Source organism: Phalacrocorax aristotelis, unplaced genomic scaffold (genome assembly GCF_949628215.1).
Source record: "Phalacrocorax aristotelis unplaced genomic scaffold, bGulAri2.1 scaffold_256, whole genome shotgun sequence".
NCBI lineage: Eukaryota > Metazoa > Chordata > Aves > Suliformes > Phalacrocoracidae > Phalacrocorax > Phalacrocorax aristotelis.
Genome location: NW_027441222.1, coordinates 35,270 through 52,231, shown reverse-complemented (window position 1 = coordinate 52,231; position 16,962 = coordinate 35,270). Strand labels below are relative to the sequence as shown.

Genomic DNA, 16,962 nt, shown 5'->3' with positions numbered 1-16,962 from the left:
GGGGTGCAGGGGCCCCCCCAACTTCACCCAGGGGTGACTCGCCTCGTCCCGCAGGTCCTGGGGGAGATCCCGGCACCGGTCGAGGGGGACGCCGCTCCCCAGCTCCATGGAGAGGACGCGGGACGCCGTCAGCTCGTCCACCACCCGCGGCACCGAGAAGAAGGGGTCGTCCCGAAGGAGACGCCTGGAATGGGGGGGAAGGGTGTTAGGTGGGCGTGGGGACCCCCCCCGAAATCCCCCTGCACCCCCCCAAACTCCCTTTAAACCCCCCAAAACCCCACACCGCACCTAAAGGTCCGGGCGCAGTCGGCTTCCCGGCAGTAGTCGCATTCCCACTCCAGCTCCTCCGCAAGACCTGAAGGGTTTTATCGGCAAAAAGGCCTGGGGAAAAAAAAGGGGGGGGGCGAAAGGGATTTAGGGGACCACCCCCAGAGGATTTGGGGTGTCACCCCCTCTCCTGGAGGAGTCGGGGGGTGCAGCTCACCCTCCGGCAGCGCCACGCTCATTTTGAGTAAGGAGAGGAGATTATCCACGTCGCTGCGAATGCTCCGGGCGATCCCGGGGTACTGCGGGAAAACCGGGGAGGGAGCATATTTAGGGGGGGGGACACCCCCAAAAACCTCCCACGCACCCCCCAAAACACCCCCCTCGGGGCTCACCTGGATCTTCACGGCCACCTCGGTGCCGTCCCGCAGCACCCCGAGGTGCACCTGCCCGATGGAGGCGGCGGCAAACGGCGTCTCGTCAAACGCTGCCATCTTCTCCCGCCAGCCGGGGCCCAGCTCCTCCGCCAGCACTTGCTGCAGGATGGGGAGGGGGCTCAGCCGACACCCCCAGACCCGCTCTCCCGCCCCCCCCCCCCGAAACCCAACGGGGTGACACAAACACACACAGAGCCCCCCCCTCCCCCCAAAAGGCGCTCACGGTGGTCTGCCAGCGCGGCATGAAGTCGGCGCTTTGCCGGACGCGCTCGAAGATCCGCTGCAGCTGCGGGCTGAGGAAGCTGGCGTCTGCCGGGATGCGGGGTGTCAGGGGGCCGGGACCCCCCAACACCCCCACCCCGAAGCTGTGGGACCCCTACAGCCCACCCCCAGGACCCCCAAACCCCACCTGACTCCAGCCCCAGGGCTTGGGACCACCCCCCCACCAGATCTCAGAGCCCTGGGGACCCAAACCTGCCCTGACCCCAGCCCAGCACCCCTGGGACCCCCACATCCCACCCCAACCGCCCCCAGCACCCTAGGAGCCCAAACCCACCCCATGCCTTCTGGGACCCCCAAACCCCACTCCAACCCCAGCCCCAGCTCCCCAAGACCCCCATGTGCCCCAAAACACCAGCCACAACATCCTGGGACCCCCAAACCCCACTCCGACCCCAGCCCCAGCCCCAGCTCCCCGAAGACCCTCATATCCCCTCCAAAGCACCACCCACAGCATCCTGGGACCCCCACATCCACCCCAGCACCCTGGGCCCCCCAAACCCCACTCCAATCCTAGCCCTAGCACCCCCACATTCCCCCAGGACCCCAACCCCAGCACCCTGGTACCCCCATATCTTCCCCTGGCCACAGGCCCAGCACTGCAGGACCCCCAAGCCCCACCCTGGAGCCATGGGACCCCCAAACCCCAGCCCAAGCACCCCAGGTCCCCAGATCTCCCTGACCCCACCCCCAGCACACTGGGCACCCAAAACACCACCCCAGAGCTATAGGACCCCCACACCCCACCCCAACCCCAGCACCCTGGGACCCCCAAAGCCCCCCTCAACCCCAGCCCAGAGTCTCCCCAAGGTTGTCCTACCCCCCTTGGGGTGCCCTGGGCAGGGGTGGGGGTATCCCCAGGGTAGGGGGGGTATCCCCGGGGTTTGAGGGGAGGGGGTCCCCACCTTGGATGCTGAGCATCTGCCCCAGCTTGAGGGCAGCCCCCGCACCCGGCAGAGCGTGGCCACGATCCGCTCGGCGTTGGCTTCCGAGAGGAGGGGGCCAGAGTCCAGCGGGGAGCCCGCTGCTGCGGGACGATGGGGAGGGGGGTCACAGATGGGGCGAGCCCACCCCCCACCCTAAAAAAAGGGGCGTGGGAAGAGCAGGACCCATCTCACCCCCCACCCCCCTCCCCAAAATATTCCCATCCTTACCCTCGGGTTTGCCCTCGCCGCTCAGCCTCGCCCGCGCCGCCTGGGCCAGGGTCCCCACGCCGAGCCCCAGGGCCAGTCCTGGGGAGGGGGGGGACATCGGTGGTGGGGGAGGACACCGGGAAAGGGGAGGGGGACACCCCGGGAGGGGGAAAAATGAGGGGTCCAGGAGCTCACCCCCCAGGAGACACCCCCAGTCCTCCTCCTCCACCCCCTCCAACGGCTCAGCCCTGTCCCGTCCCCCACCCCCCGGCTGACCCGGGTGGGGTCCCGCCGCCGCCCCGTCCCCCACCCCCCGGCTGACCCGGGTGGGGGTCCCGCCGCCGCCCCGTCCCCCACCCCCCGGCTGACCCGGGTGGGGGTCCCGCCCCCATTCCCCCCCCCCCGGCTGACCCGGGTGGGGGTCCCGCCGCCGCCCCGTCCCCCACCCCCAGGCTGACCCGGGTGGGGTCCCGCCCCCACTCCCCCCCCCCCCCCGGCTGACCCGGTGGGGGTCCCGCCGCCCTCCCCCAACCCCCCCGGCTGACCCGGGTGGGGGTTCCGCCCCCCCATTCCCCCCCCCCCCGGGCTGACCCGGGTGGGGGTCCCGCCGCCCCCCCCACCCCATACCTCCGAAGCTGGCCAGCCGCCCGAGGCGGAGACGGGCACCCGCCGCTCCCGGGCCCTCTCGCTGAGCTGGGGACGGGGGGATTAGGTTGGGGTGCGGTCCCGGGGGGAGGGGAGGGGGTGGGGGTCCCCGAGGCCGTGCCCCCCACCCCCAAATACACTCACCTTCTGCCGGGGGGGGGTCCGGGGGGCTCCGGGCCTCCCGCGCCCGCCGCACCTCTTCGGCCGTCAGCCCCCGCAGGGCCCCGGCCCGGTGCAGGCCGCGCAGGGTCGTCGCCATGGTGATGAGGGGCTAAGGGGCACCGGCGGGGGGGGTCAAAGGTCACGGCCGCCGGTAACCGGGAGGGGTCAAAGGGTAGAGGAGCCCCCGGTAGGGTCAGCCCCGCTCCGCGCCATCTCGCCGCTTCCGGGTCTGCGGCCACGCCCTTCCTCCGCCGGCGGCCAATGGGAGGGGTGGGGCGGTCGCAGAGGCACCGCCCACAACGGGAGCGCGCATGCGCAGATAGGCTCCTTCCCACGCACACCCCTCCCGTGTGCCTTCTCTTGGGGACCCCCAGGGGGACCCCAAAGCTCCTCCGAGACGGCTCCCACCCCACGGGGGCACCCCAAAGCCCCCACGGACCAACCCTGGGATCCTCCCATCCAACGAAGGGACCCCATAGTCCCCCACCAGGACCCCAAAGCCCCCCCGAGACCCCGCCACCCCACGGGGGGATGCTTAGAGCCCCCACCAGGACCCCCCACGCGAGAAGGGGACCCCAAAGCCCCCCTGGACCACCCACCCCACAGGGGGGCCCCCAGACCACCCCAACACCCCCCACACAATGGAGGGGGACCCAAAGCCCCCCAGGATGCCCCCATCCATGGGAGCACCCCAGAACCTCCCCCCCAGACCCCCCAACCCCCAGGAGCCCCTGCAGGGGAGGGGAGCAGCCCCCTCCCTCCCTTCAGGGACCACCCCAAACACCACAAGTTCACCCCAAAACACCAAACCCATTCCACAAAATTAAAGGTGTTTATTGGGGGGGTGCAGCAGCACGGCCCTCCCTGCAGGCCGGCCCCCAGCCCCCCCGGCGGCACCACGTAGCGATGGCCGTCCGCCCCCCGCCGGGGGCTCAGCTCCCCGAGCTGGGCGTTGCTGTCGTGGAGCCCCTCGAACCCCCAAAGCTGGCAGCGGGGGCTCTTCCCCTGCTGTGCCAGCACCAGCACCCCCTCAATCCCCTCCCCAAATAAATCCCCCCCCTCAAATAGTAATTCCACCCCCTCCAAAACATCACGTTCCCCCCAAAATGGAGGCGGGTGGAAAAGGTTGGGGATTTCGGGGTCCTGCCGATACGTCGGGCTCAACGTCGCGCTCCGGATACCCAGCATGACACCTTGGGGAGGGGGGCAGCGTCACCCCTGGACACCCTACCACCACCAAACACCCTGGTGACCTCAAAAACCAGGGTGACCCCCCCTCAAAATTCAGGGTGACCCCCGTTACCTGTCAGCACGGCCCAGTGTGCTTTGTGCCGCGGCGGCGGCACGGCTCGTGGTTGCTGTCCTCGTCGTAGCTGCGGTGATGTTAAGGGGGTGTTATGGGGTGAAACGGGGTGTGTGTCCGTCCCCCGTCCCCCCCCCCCGCCCAAAAAATAATGCCAGGAGGATACGGGACGAGGAGGGGGAGCCCCGAAACAAGGTGCCGCAGGATGCGGGGGGCGGTTGGGTCCCTCCAAACCCCCCGAAAGCAGCTCGGCACGACACGGGAAGAGCTCCTGGGCCAGCGTCGCCATGTCAGCTGCTGCGGGGACAAAATAGGTGGGGGAGGAGGCACAGGGATACCCCCACACCCCAAAAAAAGGGGGGGGGTGTGTGTCCCCTTTTAACTCCTCCCCAAAAATACCTGAGAACATCTCGCCGCGGGCGGTGAAGCCCCGAGCCCGCGCCACCTCCACCAGCTCCCCCAGCCCCACGCCGTGGGTGGGGGCCAGCAGCGATGCCGCCATCCATAGGGCCACCAGCCCGCACCTGGGAGGGGGACACACACATGGAGTGAGGGGGGGGCCAGCAGCACCCCAAAAGTCTGCCACCCCCCTCCCCAAAACTTACTGGGGTCCATCCTGGATGAGCGGGGGCGCTGGGCGGTGAAGAGGAGCCATTTTAGGGGGCCGCTGAAGCTGGGGGAGGGGGAACGGATGCTTAGGGGCAACTGGGAGCCCCCCAGGAGGGAGGAGGGGACCCTCCCCAGTTCAGACCAGGCCTAGGACACCCCCCGGAGACCCCACCCCACCCCCAGTTAGACCAGGCCCAGGACACCCCCAGTTAGACCACTCCTCTCAGTTAGAACAGGCCCAGGACCACCGCCCCCTGGTTAGACCAAGCCCAGGACCCCCCCAGGACCCCCACTCCCAGCTCAGACCGGGCCCAGGGCCCCCTGGGACCCCCAGGCCCCACCCAGAACTCCAGAACCTAGTTTAGGCTGGCCGAGTATACCCCCCCCCCACGTTATACAGGCCGAGGCCCAGGCCCCTCCCCCACCCCGAGTTAGACCGGGCCCAGGACCCCCCCAGGACCACCCCCCAGGTCAGACCGGGCCCACGACATCCCGGGACCCCCCACTAGTTAGACCGGGCCCAGGACCCCCCCGGACCTCCCCCGGATCCTCCCCCCCCAACCTAGACCGGACCTAAGACCCCCACTTCCCGGGTGACACCGGACCCAGGACCCCTCCCAGTTCAAACGGGGCCCATAACCCCCCAAGACACCCCCGCCCCCGCGTTAGGCCAGACCCCCCGGGTCCCCCACCTCTCCCGCCGCCGCCGCAGCAGCTCCCGGACGCCGCCGCCCCCGCCCAGCGCCGTCCCCGCCCGCTCTAACGCATCCCGTAGGACCCGGCCGGGGGGAGGGGGGGCCGGGGGGGGCGGCGGGGGGGGCGGCGGCGGCGGGGGGGGCTGGGCCATGCCCTCCGCCAGGGTCAAAGGTCACCGGGGCGGCACGGCGGAAGGGTCGGAGGTCAGAGGTTTTCCCTCTCCCGCCGCCGGTTAGGCCGCCTTCGCTCTGATTGGTCAACGTGCCGGCACACGCCTCGCTCTGATTGGAGAGAGTGGGGTGTGGGCGGGCGGAAGGGCCCGGTTCTGCGCGGCTATTGCTGGTTGGAGGAGGCGCACGCGGCTGAGGCGGCGGCGGGCGGTGAGGGCCGCGCTGGGCCCGGGGTGGTTTTGGGGGGTCCCGGGGGGGTTCGGGGGTGTCCGGCCCTAATAAGGAGCCCCCACGGGGCGGGGGGACCCATGTGGAGCCAACCCCGCGGGGATTAACTCCTCCCGTAGCGGGGTCGGGGGGGGGGGGAGGTCGTAACCCTTTCCTTACCGGGGTTCTGGGGTACGCACCCCCCGGTACCACCCCTCCTCCCCTCCCCTCTGCTGGGGGGGTCCTCCCTCCCGAGTAGGCCCTTGGGGGTGTAAAGGGGGGCAGCCCCACCCAGACCCCCCTAGTCCCCCCAGATCCCTTCCTGGCCCCCCCAGCTGCCCCCTAGCGCCCCCCGCCCTCCCTAGCCACCCCCCAGACCCCCCCAGCCGACCCCTAGCTCCCCCCAGTTCGCTAGCCACACCCTATCCCCCCATGACCCACCCCAGCCACCCTGTAGCCCCCTCCGAGTCCTCCCAGACCCCCTGCCCCCCTAGCCCCCTCAATCGCCCTAGTCCCCTCCAGTTCCCTCCAGATCCCCCATAGCCCCCCCAGACCTCACTAGCCACCTTTTAGCCCCCCCAGACTCCCTGCTCCCCAGCTGCCCCCCAGACCCCCTTAGCCCTCTCTCAGCCCCTCCCCCAGCTGCCCTTTAGCCCCCTCAGACCCCCCCAGGCCCTCCAAGACACCCCCTAGTGCCCCCAGACCCCTCCCAGCCACCTCCCAGCCCCTCCCAAAAACCCCACAGCCCCCCACAGCTGCCCCTTTGGTAGTCCCCCAGACCTTTCGACTCCTTCTAGACCCTCAGACCCCCCCAGCCCCTCCTAAACACCCCCCAGCTGCTCCCTAGCCCCCCTCAGACCCCCCTCTCCCCCCACAGGCAGGGGGCTCCCCCCGACATGGCGGTGCAGGACGCGCGCCCCAAACCACACCATCTACATCAACAACCTCAACGAGAAGATCAAGAAAGATGGTGAGGGGGCTTCGGGAGGGGGGGTCACAGGGGGGTCTTGCCTTCTTCCCCGCTCGCCCTCATCCTCTTGTTTCTTTTCTCAGAGCTGAAGAAATCCCTCTACGCCATTTTCTCCCAATTCGGGCAAATCCTGGATATTTTGGTATCCGTAGTTTGAAGATGAGGGGTCAAGCCTTCGTCATCTTCAAGGAGATCAGCAGCGCCACCAACGCCCTCCGCTCCATGCAGGGCTTCCCCTTCTACGACAAACCCATGGTGAGCCCCGGCCCCAAAATCCCTGGGGAAACCCCCAAAAACCCTTCCCGCTCACCCCCGGCTTCTCCCATAGCGGATCCAATACGCCAAGACGGATTCGGATATCATCGCTAAAATGAAAGGAACTTTCGTGGAACGAGACCGTAAACGAGAAAAAAGGAAACCTAAAGGTCAAGACGCGCCAGCGGCGAAGAAAAGCGGAGCCGGGACGGGGACGCCGGCGGCGGGCGGCGTTCAGGGAGCCGTTCCCGTGAGTTGGGGTGGGGTTTTGGGGGGGCCGTGGGGAGTTTTGGGGGCGCCGAGCCCCTTTTTATCCCGGTTTTATCCCGGTTTTATCCTGTAGGGAATGCCGCCGATGAACCAGGCGCCCCGCATGATGCACCACATGGCGGGGCAACCTCCCTACATGCCTCCGCCGGGATGATCCCGCCGCCCGGTATGACTCCGGGGGGGATCCCACGGAGCCATGCCCCCCAGCAGGTGATGCCGGGCCAGATGCCCCCTCGCAGCGGTGAGTACCGGGGTACCCCCATTTTCTCCCCAAAAAGCCGCAGAATCTAAAAAAAAAAATTTAAAATCCCAATTTGCACTGGGTTGGGGTGGAGAGCGGACGTGGCCGTTTTGGGGGGTATGTGAGCATTTGGGGGGGATGTGGGGGCTCCCCGCTTCTCATCAGGGATGACACCCCCTTTTTTCCTCCCCCTCAGCTCTCGGAGAACCCCCCAAATCACATCCTCTTCCTCACCAACCTGCTGAGGAGACCAACGAGCTGATGCTCTCCATGCTTTCAATCAGTGAGTGTTTGTGGGGAGCTCTGGGGCGGTTTGGGGGGTGCTGGGGGAGTTTGGGGAGACCTGAGGGGATTGGGGGGGGGCCCCACTAATGGCTGTGCCCCCCCTAAATCCCTCCAGGTTCCCCGGTTTCAAGGAGGTGCGCTTGGTGCCAGGTCGACACGACATCGCCTTCGTGGAATTCGATAACGAGGTGCAGGCGGGGGGCCGCCCGCGACGCCCTCCAGGGTTTTAAATCACCCAAAACAACGCCATGAAAATCTCCTTCGCCAAAAAGTGACATACACACACCCCCCAAAACTCCCCCCAGCACCCCAAACCCCCCCTCACCAGCCTCTCCCTTTCCCCCCATCCCTCCCTCCCCGAAGGTAAGTTTGCCCTGAGGCGCCGACCCTTCGTCCCCTCCTCTTCTTTTGCCCCCCACCCCCTCTTTTCTTGCCCCCCCGGGGTGTCTGGGGGGGTCCGGGCCCCCCCCTCAGCATTGTACCAGGGTCTCTCCGCAGACATTGCACCTGGAGCCTCTTCCCCGTGTCCCCCTCCCCAAAAATAAACCCCCCTTTGTCCCACCACTTGTATTCTGTGCTGCTGGGTGGGGTGGGCCTGTGGATTTGGGGGGATTGGGGCTGGGGGTTTGGGGGGCTTAGTAGGGTCCCTGGGGCTGGAGCATTTGGGCCTGGAGGGGTGTGTTCCTGGAGCTGGGGGGTTTTGGGGGTTTGGGGGAGTCCTCAGGACTGGGGGGACCTAGGGACTGGAAGGGTTTGGTGGGGTCCCTGGGGCCGTTTGGGGCTTGGGGGGGGTCCACAGGGCTTGAGGGGAGGTTGGGGACGGGTTCGTCCCCAGGATGGGGGGCCTCCGGGGCTGGGGAGGGGTTGGGGGCTTGGGGATCCTCAGGACTGGGGGACCCCGAGGTTGGGGCATTTGGGGGCTTGAGGGGGGTTTCCTGGGGCCTTGAGGTGCCGTTTGGGGCTGTCCCCGGAGCTTGGGGACCCGGGTGTTCGGGGGGCTCCTGGGCTTGAAGGACCCCGGGGCTGGGAGTGTTTGGGGGGTTCCCAAGGGCTGGTGGACCCGGAGCTGTGGGCGTTTGGGGCTTGAAAGAGGGTTCCGGGGCTTGGGGGCGGTTTGGGGCGGCCCCCTGGGCTACGGGGGATTTGGGGGTTGGGAGGGGTCCCGGGTCTGGGAACACCGAGCGGTTTCGGGGCCGGGCGGGACTTTAGGACCGAGAATCCTGGCGCACTTCTAGCTCCGCCCACTATATCCGCCCACACGCCTTGACCACGCCTCTTTCACCATTGCAAGCTCCGCCCTTCTCCTGGTGGTCCCGCCTCTTCCCCTCGCCGCGCAGGCGCGCAGGACCCGGAAGCGGCTTTCCTGGGCGCCGCCATATTGTGCCCGCTGCCTTCCGTAGGGCCCGGCGGCGGCAGGAGCGGCGGGGCCCGGCCGCGCCCGGCGCGGCGGCTCCAGCCATGTCCGAGACCTACGGTGGGGTCTGGGGGGGGGCTCAGGAGGGGCTCCGGCCGGTCTGGGGGATGTCGGGGCTGGGGGGGGCTCGGGGGGCCCCTGTGTGGGATGGGGGTGAGTCTGGGGGGGGCCTATAGCGGGTCTGTGGGCCCTATAGGGTTTGGGGGCGTCCCTATGTGGGATGGGGGAATGTCTGGAGGGGTTATAGGGTCTGGGGCTCCCTGTGTGGACGGAGGGAAGTCTAGGAGGCCCTATAGGGGTCGGGGGGGTCCCTGTGTGGAAAGGGGGGAGTCTGGGGGGCCCTATAGGGGCCTGGGGGCGTCCCTGTGTGTGATGGGGGGAGTTTGGGGGCCCTGTAGGGGTCTGGGGGCCCCCTGTGTGGGATGGGGAGGGTCTGGGGGCACCCTCTGTGGGATGAGGGAGTGTATGGGGGGGCCTATAGGATGTCTGTGGCCCTATAGGGCTGGGGAGGGTCCCTGTGTGGGATGAGGGGGGGAGTCTGGGAGCCCTATAGGGGTCTGGAGCCCCCTGTGTGGATGGGGGAGAGTCTGGGGTCCCTTGTATGGGATGGGGGGTCTGGGGGCCCTATAGGGGGTGTGTTGGGCTCCTCTGTGGGATGGGGGGGTGTCTGGGGCCCTGTGGAGGATCTTGGGGGTTCTGTGTGGGTGGGGGCACTATAGGGAGTGATGGGGGCCCCTTTGTTGGATGGGCTGTATGTAGGGTCCTAAGTGGGTCTGGGGGCACTTGTGTGTGATGTGGGGAGGGCTGGGGATCCCTATAGGGAGTGTGCGGGGCCACTATGTGGGATGGGGGTGTCTGGGGGCTCTATAGGGCATCTAGGGGCCCTACAGAGATCTTGGGGGCCCTATAGGGAATGCGTGGGGCCCTTGTGTGGGATGGGGATGTCTGTGGGGGCCCTATAGGGGGTCACTGTGTGGATGAGGAGGGAGTATCTGGGGGGTCCTATAGGGGATCTGTGGGCCCTAGAGGGCCTGTGTGCCCCTGTGTGGGGTGGGGGAGGGGTCTGGGGGGCCCTTTACGGGGTCGAGGGTCCTATAGAGAGTGTGGGGAGCCCCTGTGTGTATGTGGGGGTTCTGGGGCCCTCTTTGGGGGGACCAGGCCCTAGGGGTCTGTGGGCCCCTGTGTGGCATGGGGGGTGTCTGGGAGGCCCTTTAGTGGGTCTAGGGGTCCTGTGGAGAACGTGGGGGGCCCTTTGTGGGATGTCTGAGGGGCCCTTTGGGGGCACTGGGCGCTACGGGGGTCTGGGGCAACTGTGTGGGACGATGGGCTTATCTGGGGGTCCTATGGGAGTCTGTGGCTCTATAGGGGTCTGTGGGCCCTGTGTGGGATGGGGGGAGTGTGTACAGGTCCCTATAGAGGGTCTGGGGGCTCTATAGGGGTCTGCGGGGCCCCTGTGTGGGATGGGGGGAGTGTGTGGGGTCCCTATAGAGGGTCTGTGGGCTCTATGGGGGTCAACTGTGTGGGATGGGGACAGTATCTGGGGGTCCTATGGGAGTCTGTGGCTCTATAGGGTCTGCAGGGCCCCTGTGTGGGATTTGGCATAGTGTATGGGGGTCCCTATAGGTGGTCTGTGGGCTCTATAGGGGTCTGGGGCCCCTGTGTGGGATGGGGGGGAGTGTGTGGGGTCCCTATAGAGGGTCTGTGGGCTCTCTGGGGGTCTGGGGGCAACTGTGTGGATGGGGGGGAGTATCTGGGGGTCTATGGGAGTCTGAGGGCTCTATAGGGGTCTGGGGGCCCCTGTGTGGGTTGGGGGTCGGAGTGTGTGGTGGTATCTATGGGGGTCTGGGGGCAACTGTGTGGGATGGGGGGGAGTGTGTGCAGGTCCCTATAGGCGGTCTGTGGGCTCTATGGGGGTCTGTGGGCCCCTGTGTGGGATGGGGGGGAGTGTGTGGTGGTCCGTATAGGGGGTCTGGGGGCTCTATGGGGGTCTGGGGGCAGCTGTCTGGGATGGGGGGACTGTGTGGTGGTCCATTTAGGGGGTCTGGGGGCAGCTGTGTGGGGTGGCGGGGAGTGTGGGGGGGTCTCTATGGGGGTCTGGGGGCAACTGTGTGAGATGAGGGGGAGTGTGTGGGGGTCCCTATAGAGGGTCTGTGGGCTCTATGGGGGACTGGGGGCAACTGTGTGGGATGGAGGGGAGTATCTGGGGGTCCTATGGGAGTCTGGGGGCTCTCTAAGGATCTGGGGGCCCCTGTGTGGGATGGGGGGGAGTGTGGGGGGGTCCCTATAAGGTGGTCTGGGGGCTCTATAGGGGTCTGTGGGGCCCCTGTGTGGGATGGGGGGGAGTGTGTGGTGGACCCTATGGGGGTCTGGGGACCCTGTATGGGATGTGGGATTTCTGGGGTGCCCTTTGGGGGACTGGGCTCTATAGGGGTCTGTGGACCCCTGTGTGGGATAGGGGGGAGTGTATGGGGGTCCCTGTTGGGGGTCTGTGGGCCCTTGTATGGGATAGAATGGAGAGTGTGGGGGTCCTATAGGGGATCTGTGGGTTGTATAGGGGTCTGTGGGGCCCTGTGTGGGGTAGGGGACAGTATGGGGGGTCCCTATAGGGGTGGTTCGCTGGGACCCCCCATCCTGGGAGGTGACACCCAATGTCTGTGAGATTCGGGGTGGTTTCGCTGCGTTGAAGGGGAGGGTCTTGGGGAGGGGATTTTGGGGTGGGTTTGGCCGCGTTTGAGGGGGAGGGTCTCGGGGAGGGGATTTTGGGGTGGGTTTGGCCGCGTTTGAAGGGGAGGGTCTCGGGGAGGGGATTTTGGGGTGGTTTTGGCCGCGTTTGAAGGGGAGGGTCTCGGGGAGGGGTTTTTGGGGTGGGTTTGCCCGCGTTTGAAGGGGATGGTCTCGGGGAGGGGGTTTTGGGGTGGTTTTGGCTGCGTTTGAGGGGGAGGGTCTCGGGGAGGGGGTTTTTGGGCTGGGTTTGGCCGCGTGTGAACGGGAGGGAGCGGAGCCAGGCATGAAATCGCTCCCCTCCGCGGGGGCACCGCGGCCCCCCGCCACCGTTCCCACCCCGTCCCGCCGCCCCCCGCCACCCCTCGAGCGTAAAAACCCCTTTAGTTTTTCCTGGTTTTAATCCTCCCTCTCAGATTTTCTCTTCAAGTTCCTCGTGATCGGGAGCGCCGGCACGGGGAAGTCCTGCCTCCTCCATCAGTTCATCGAAAACAAATGTGAGTTGGGTTATTTTGGGTGTAATCGCTGCTGGTTTGGGTCTCTCCCCACCGGATCCGTCTCTTGGGCTGCGCGAAAACGCTGCTGAGATATTTCTTTGCCAGTGGCGGGGGGGCGAAAGCAGGTTTTTAGTTGATATTTTGGAGCATCGGCCCTTCCTTGCCAGCGCCGGGGGGGAGAATCCTTGATTCTTTGGTGGGTAAATAGAGTTTTGCTGCAAAATGCTGGAATTTTGCCCCACTTTCCCCCGCCCCCCGGGGTTGCCCCCCTCTCTCTCCCCCCCCCCCCGGATTTCACGCTTGGAACGGGGGGCGGGGGGGGGGTGGGAGGCTTTGGTCCGGCTCACTCGGCAGCGCGAGGCCGGGCACCTCCGTGGGTTCCCTTTCCCCTCCGCTGGCGAAATCGCCGGGGAGAGGATCCGGGTGGCCAAATCCTGCCGGGGTTTCCCCAGGAGCTGCGGCGGGGCCGGCCGGTAACGCGTCGGGCACCCTCTCTTCCCCCCACACCCCCCCCCCCCAACCTCCCCCGTAGTTAAACAGGATTCGAACCACACGATCGGGGTGGAATTTGGTTCCAAAGTCGTCAACGTCGGCGGGAAGACGGTGAAGCTGCAGATCTGGGACACGGCCGGGCAGGAGAGGTTCAGGTAAAGGCTGGGGAGGGGGGCGGAAAAAAAGAACCTTCGACCATCTCTGGCCTTTTCGACCTTCTTGTTGGATTTTTAAAACCCTTTTCCGAAATGAAAGCGGGCGCTTTGGGTTGGAAAAGACCCTTAACGTCGAGTCCCGGCGCTGAAGCGCGGCCCCGAGACCCTCCGCGTCTCGTCAGTCCCTCCGAGGACGGCCCGTTCCGACCCCCGCCGCCCCTCCGGGTGACGGAATTCCTCCTGGCAGCCAAGCTAAACCTCCCCCGGCGCGTTTCCCCCACGGGACTCGTTCTCCAGACCCTTCACCCGCCTTCGCCACCTCAAAACCCTTCTCGGGGGGGGGGCCCAAAACCACCCACAGAGTTCGAGGTGCGGGGTCTGGGCGGGGGGTGACGGCTGCCCCGGTCCCGCTGCTCCCGGCACGAGCCGTCGCCCACCTGGGCCCCGCCGGCGGCTCATCTTTAGGGGGTGTCGGGACGCGAGCGCGGGACCGCGTGGAATCGCCTCGCCCCGGGGGTCCCGCTTATCCAGATCCCGTTGTAGAGCCGAGCTTAACCCCCCCCCTCAGGCGAACCGGGGGCGAAATAAATACCGGCTCCTTTGCCTGAGGCGAGGCTCCTAAATTAAAAGACGCCGGTTTAAGCCCAGTCCTACCCCCGCCCGGCTCGGCTGCGGGGCTCCTCCCGCCTTCCTGGCAGCGCCGGGAGCCCCCAGCCTCCCCAAACCCCGAGGGTCCGGGGATGGAGGGGGAGTTCCCTCTGCTCTAACCCTCTTCCTCCCCGCTCTTCCTCCCCACTCAGGTCGGTGACTAGAAGCTACTACCGGGGCGCTGCCGGCGCGCTCCTCGTGTACGACATCACCAGGTGGGTGGCAGCACCCGCACCCCTCCCTTTTCCCCCCCCCCCCCCTCCCCAAAATTCCTCGATACTGAGGTGGGGAAAATCAGGGCTCAGCAACATCCCCACACCCTCCTCTTCCTCCCCATCCAGCCGGGAGACCTACAACGCTCTGACCAACTGGCTGACGGACGCCCGCACCCTCGCCAGCCCCAACATCGTCATCATCCTCTGCGGGAACAAGAAAGACTTAGACGCCGACCGGGAGGTGACGTTCCTGGAGGCTTCGCGCTTCGCCCAAGAGAACGGTGAGGGGGCGCGGGGGGACGCGCCGGCTCCCGCCGCCGTGCCGGGGCTCGCGGCGGCGGAGGGTAACGAGCCCTTGGTGCTCGCCAGAGCTCATGTTCCTGGAGACCAGCGCCCTGACGGGGGAGAACGTGGAGGAAGCCTTCTTGAAATGCGCGAGGACCATATTGAACAAAATCGAGTCGGGTACGGCGGCGGTGATTCGGCTTCGCTGGGGTGGGGAGGGGGGTTTGGGGTGCCGGGGTCGGTGGGGGGAGGGTTTTGGGTCCCTGAAACGGCGGGGGTTTGGGGCCCTTGGCGGGGGTTTGGGGCCCTTGGCGGGGGTTTGAGTCCTGGGGATGGGGGTTCTGGATCCCAGGGGATGGAAGCTCTGGGCCCTTGGCGGGGGTTTGGGGCCCTTGGCGGGGGTTTGAGTCCTGGGGATGGGGGTTCTGGATCCCAGGGGATGGAAGCTCTGGATCCTTGGCAGGGGTTTGGGATCTGGGGATGGGGGTTCTGGATCCTTGACGGGGGTTTGGGATCCTGAGGTCGGAGGTCTGGGATCCCAGGGAATTTGGGATCCCAGGGGATGGAAGCTCTGGGTCCTTGGCGGGGGTTTGGGGTCCAGGTGGATGTTTGAGTCCTGGGGATGGGGGTTCTGGATCCCAGGGGATGGAAGCTCTGGATCCTTGGCGGGGGTTTGGGGCCCTTGGCGGGGGTTTGAGTCCTGGGGATGGGGGTTTGGGGTGCTGGGGTCGGTGGGGGAGGGTTTTGGGTCCCTGAAACAGGGAGGGTTCTGGATCCTTGGCGGGGCTTTGGGATCCGGGTGGAGGTTTGAGTCCTGGGGATGGGGGCTCGGGATCCCAGGGGATGGAAGCTCTGGATCCTTGGCGGGGGTTTGGGGCCCTTGGCGGGGGTTTGGGGTCCAGGTGGAGGTTTGAGTCCTGGGGATGGGGGTTCTGGATCCCAGGGGATGGAAGCTCTGGATCCTTGGCAGGGGTTTGGGATCTGGGGATGGGGGTTCTGGATCCTTGACGGGGGTTTGGGATCCTGAGGTCGGAGGTCTGGGATCCCAGGGAATTTGGGATCCCAGGGGATGGAAGCTCTGGGTCCTTGGCGGGGGTTTGGGGCCCTTGGCGGGGGTTTGGGGCCCTTGGCGGGGGTTTGAGTCCTGGGGATGGGGGTTCTGGATCCCAGGGGATGGAAGCTCTGGGCCCTTGGCGGGGGTTTGGGGCCCTTGGCGGGGGTTTGAGTCCTGGGGATGGGGGTTCTGGATCCCAGGGGATGGAAGCTCTGGATCCTTGGCAGGGGTTTGGGATCTGGGGATGGGGGTTCTGGATCCTTGACGGGGGTTTGGGATCCTGAGGTCGGAGGTCTGGGATCCCAGGGAATTTGGGATCCCAGGGGATGGAAGCTCTGGGCCCTTGGCGGGGGTTTGGGGCCCTTGGCGGGGGTTTGGGGCCCTTGGCGGGGGTTTGGGGCCCTTGGCGGGGGTTTGGGGCCCTTGGCGGGGGTTTGGGGCCCTTGGCGGGGGTTTGGGGCCCTTGGCGGGGGTTTGAGTCCTGGGGATGGGGGTTCTGGATCCCAGGGGATGGAAGCTCTGGGTCCTTGGCAGGGGTTTGGGATCCGGGTGGAGGTTTGGGATCCTTGGCAGGGGTTTGGGGTCCCGGGAATGGAAGTTTGGGATCCTTGGCAGGGGTTTGGGGTCCCGGGAATGGAAGTTTGGGATCCTTGGCAGGGGTTTGGGGTCCCGGGAATGGAAGTTTGGGATCCTTGGCAGGGGTTTGGGGTCCCGGGGACGGAGATTCGGGATCCTGGGCAGAGGTTATTCCATCCCAACGGAGATTTTCCCCCCTCCCCGGGCTTTTCCTGTCCCCGCAGGCGAACTTGACCCGGAGAGGATGGGCTCAGGGATCCAGTACGGCGACGCCTCGCTCCGCCAGCTGCGGCAGCCCCGGGGGGCCCAGGCGCAGAGCCGGCAGCAGTGCAGTTGCTGAGTTCCTGCGCCCAAGGTGAGACCCCCACCCAGCTCAGCGCCGGGTAGACGGCCTCGGATCACTCCCCCCCGCCCCGCTAAAAACCCCTTTCTCTCCTTTTTATTTCAAATTTCCTCGCCTGTCGCCAGGACCACGTGCCTCGCTCGCCGAGCGCCCCCCACCCCTCCCCGCTTCCCCAGGAGCTCCCCCCCCACCCCTTCATCCGCCCCCTCCTCATCCGAGAAGCCCCGGGGGACTCTCAAGTTTACCTCTGTGGCAAACGCCTTGTTTTGATTGTATTTGACCGAGGTGGCTTCTGTCAAACACTCCTCGCCCGCTGCTCGGGTCCTCCCCCACCCCCCCGACGGCCGCCGTGGCTTCTTGTGTGTCTCCCCCCTCCCCACCCCGAGCAGGTTGGGTTTCTTTCAAAGAAAAAAAAAAAAAAAACGAAACAAAAACCAAGAAATAACCCCAAAAACCCTCCTCTGAGATGCTACTGGCAGCATTTCAGGGGTGGGGGTGGGGGGGGTGCCTGAATGAAGGGGGGAGGGGGGGTCCTTGCCTCGCCCTGGGGGAGGGGATGGTCCCCCCGCAGCGTGGCGTGAGAGGTGGGGGGCCTCGTCCCCAAGCGCTGTGGGGCTGGGGATACTTGGGGGGCGG

The 16,962-nt window shown here is 66.7% G+C and overlaps 3 protein-coding genes across 3 annotated transcripts; 2 read left to right on the top strand and 1 right to left on the bottom strand.

Moving 5' to 3' along the window:
* Positions 1 to 3: 3 nt before the first annotated feature.
* LOC142051129 (uncharacterized) lies at positions 4 to 5,660 on the bottom strand (the record flags this gene model as incomplete). Its single annotated transcript, XM_075080312.1, is given in 15 exon segments — positions 4 to 184; positions 289 to 349; positions 352 to 381; positions 485 to 566; positions 660 to 800; positions 925 to 1,010; positions 1,886 to 2,007; positions 2,135 to 2,212; positions 2,741 to 2,806; positions 2,903 to 3,029; positions 4,224 to 4,293; positions 4,390 to 4,520; positions 4,623 to 4,747; positions 4,829 to 4,896; positions 5,525 to 5,660. Coding segments are annotated over 14 exon segments (1,350 nt in total), but the record flags the coding sequence as incomplete, so codon positions are not given.
* Positions 5,661 to 6,787: 1,127 nt separating this feature from the next.
* On the top strand, positions 6,788 to 8,335 carry SNRPA (small nuclear ribonucleoprotein polypeptide A). Its single transcript, XM_075080308.1, is given in 10 exon segments — positions 6,788 to 6,822; positions 6,824 to 6,875; positions 6,959 to 7,018; positions 7,021 to 7,130; positions 7,204 to 7,380; positions 7,474 to 7,537; positions 7,540 to 7,639; positions 7,834 to 7,880; positions 7,883 to 7,928; positions 8,042 to 8,335. Coding segments are annotated over 10 exon segments (837 nt in total). The 5' UTR covers positions 6,788 to 6,801; the 3' UTR covers positions 8,202 to 8,335.
* Positions 8,336 to 9,259: 924 nt separating this feature from the next.
* On the top strand, positions 9,260 to 16,729 carry RAB4B (RAB4B, member RAS oncogene family). The gene is made up of 8 exons (XM_075080310.1): positions 9,260 to 9,400; positions 12,478 to 12,558; positions 13,091 to 13,205; positions 14,006 to 14,068; positions 14,195 to 14,349; positions 14,438 to 14,533; positions 16,208 to 16,338; positions 16,452 to 16,729. Exons 1-7 carry the CDS (start codon positions 9,385 to 9,387, stop codon positions 16,321 to 16,323), a joined length of 642 nt encoding a protein of 213 aa, XP_074936411.1. The 5' UTR covers positions 9,260 to 9,384; the 3' UTR covers positions 16,324 to 16,338; positions 16,452 to 16,729.
* Positions 16,730 to 16,962: the final 233 nt, after the last annotated feature.

Excerpts from the sequence above, each read along its gene's own strand:
- RAB4B (XM_075080310.1), top strand. Across the intron at positions 12,559-13,090 it reads TCAGTTCATCGAAAACAAAT|TTAAACAGGATTCGAACCAC; the intron begins GTGAGTTGGGTT and ends CCTCCCCCGTAG. Across the intron at positions 14,534-16,207 it reads ATTGAACAAAATCGAGTCGG|GCGAACTTGACCCGGAGAGG; the intron begins GTACGGCGGCGG and ends CTGTCCCCGCAG.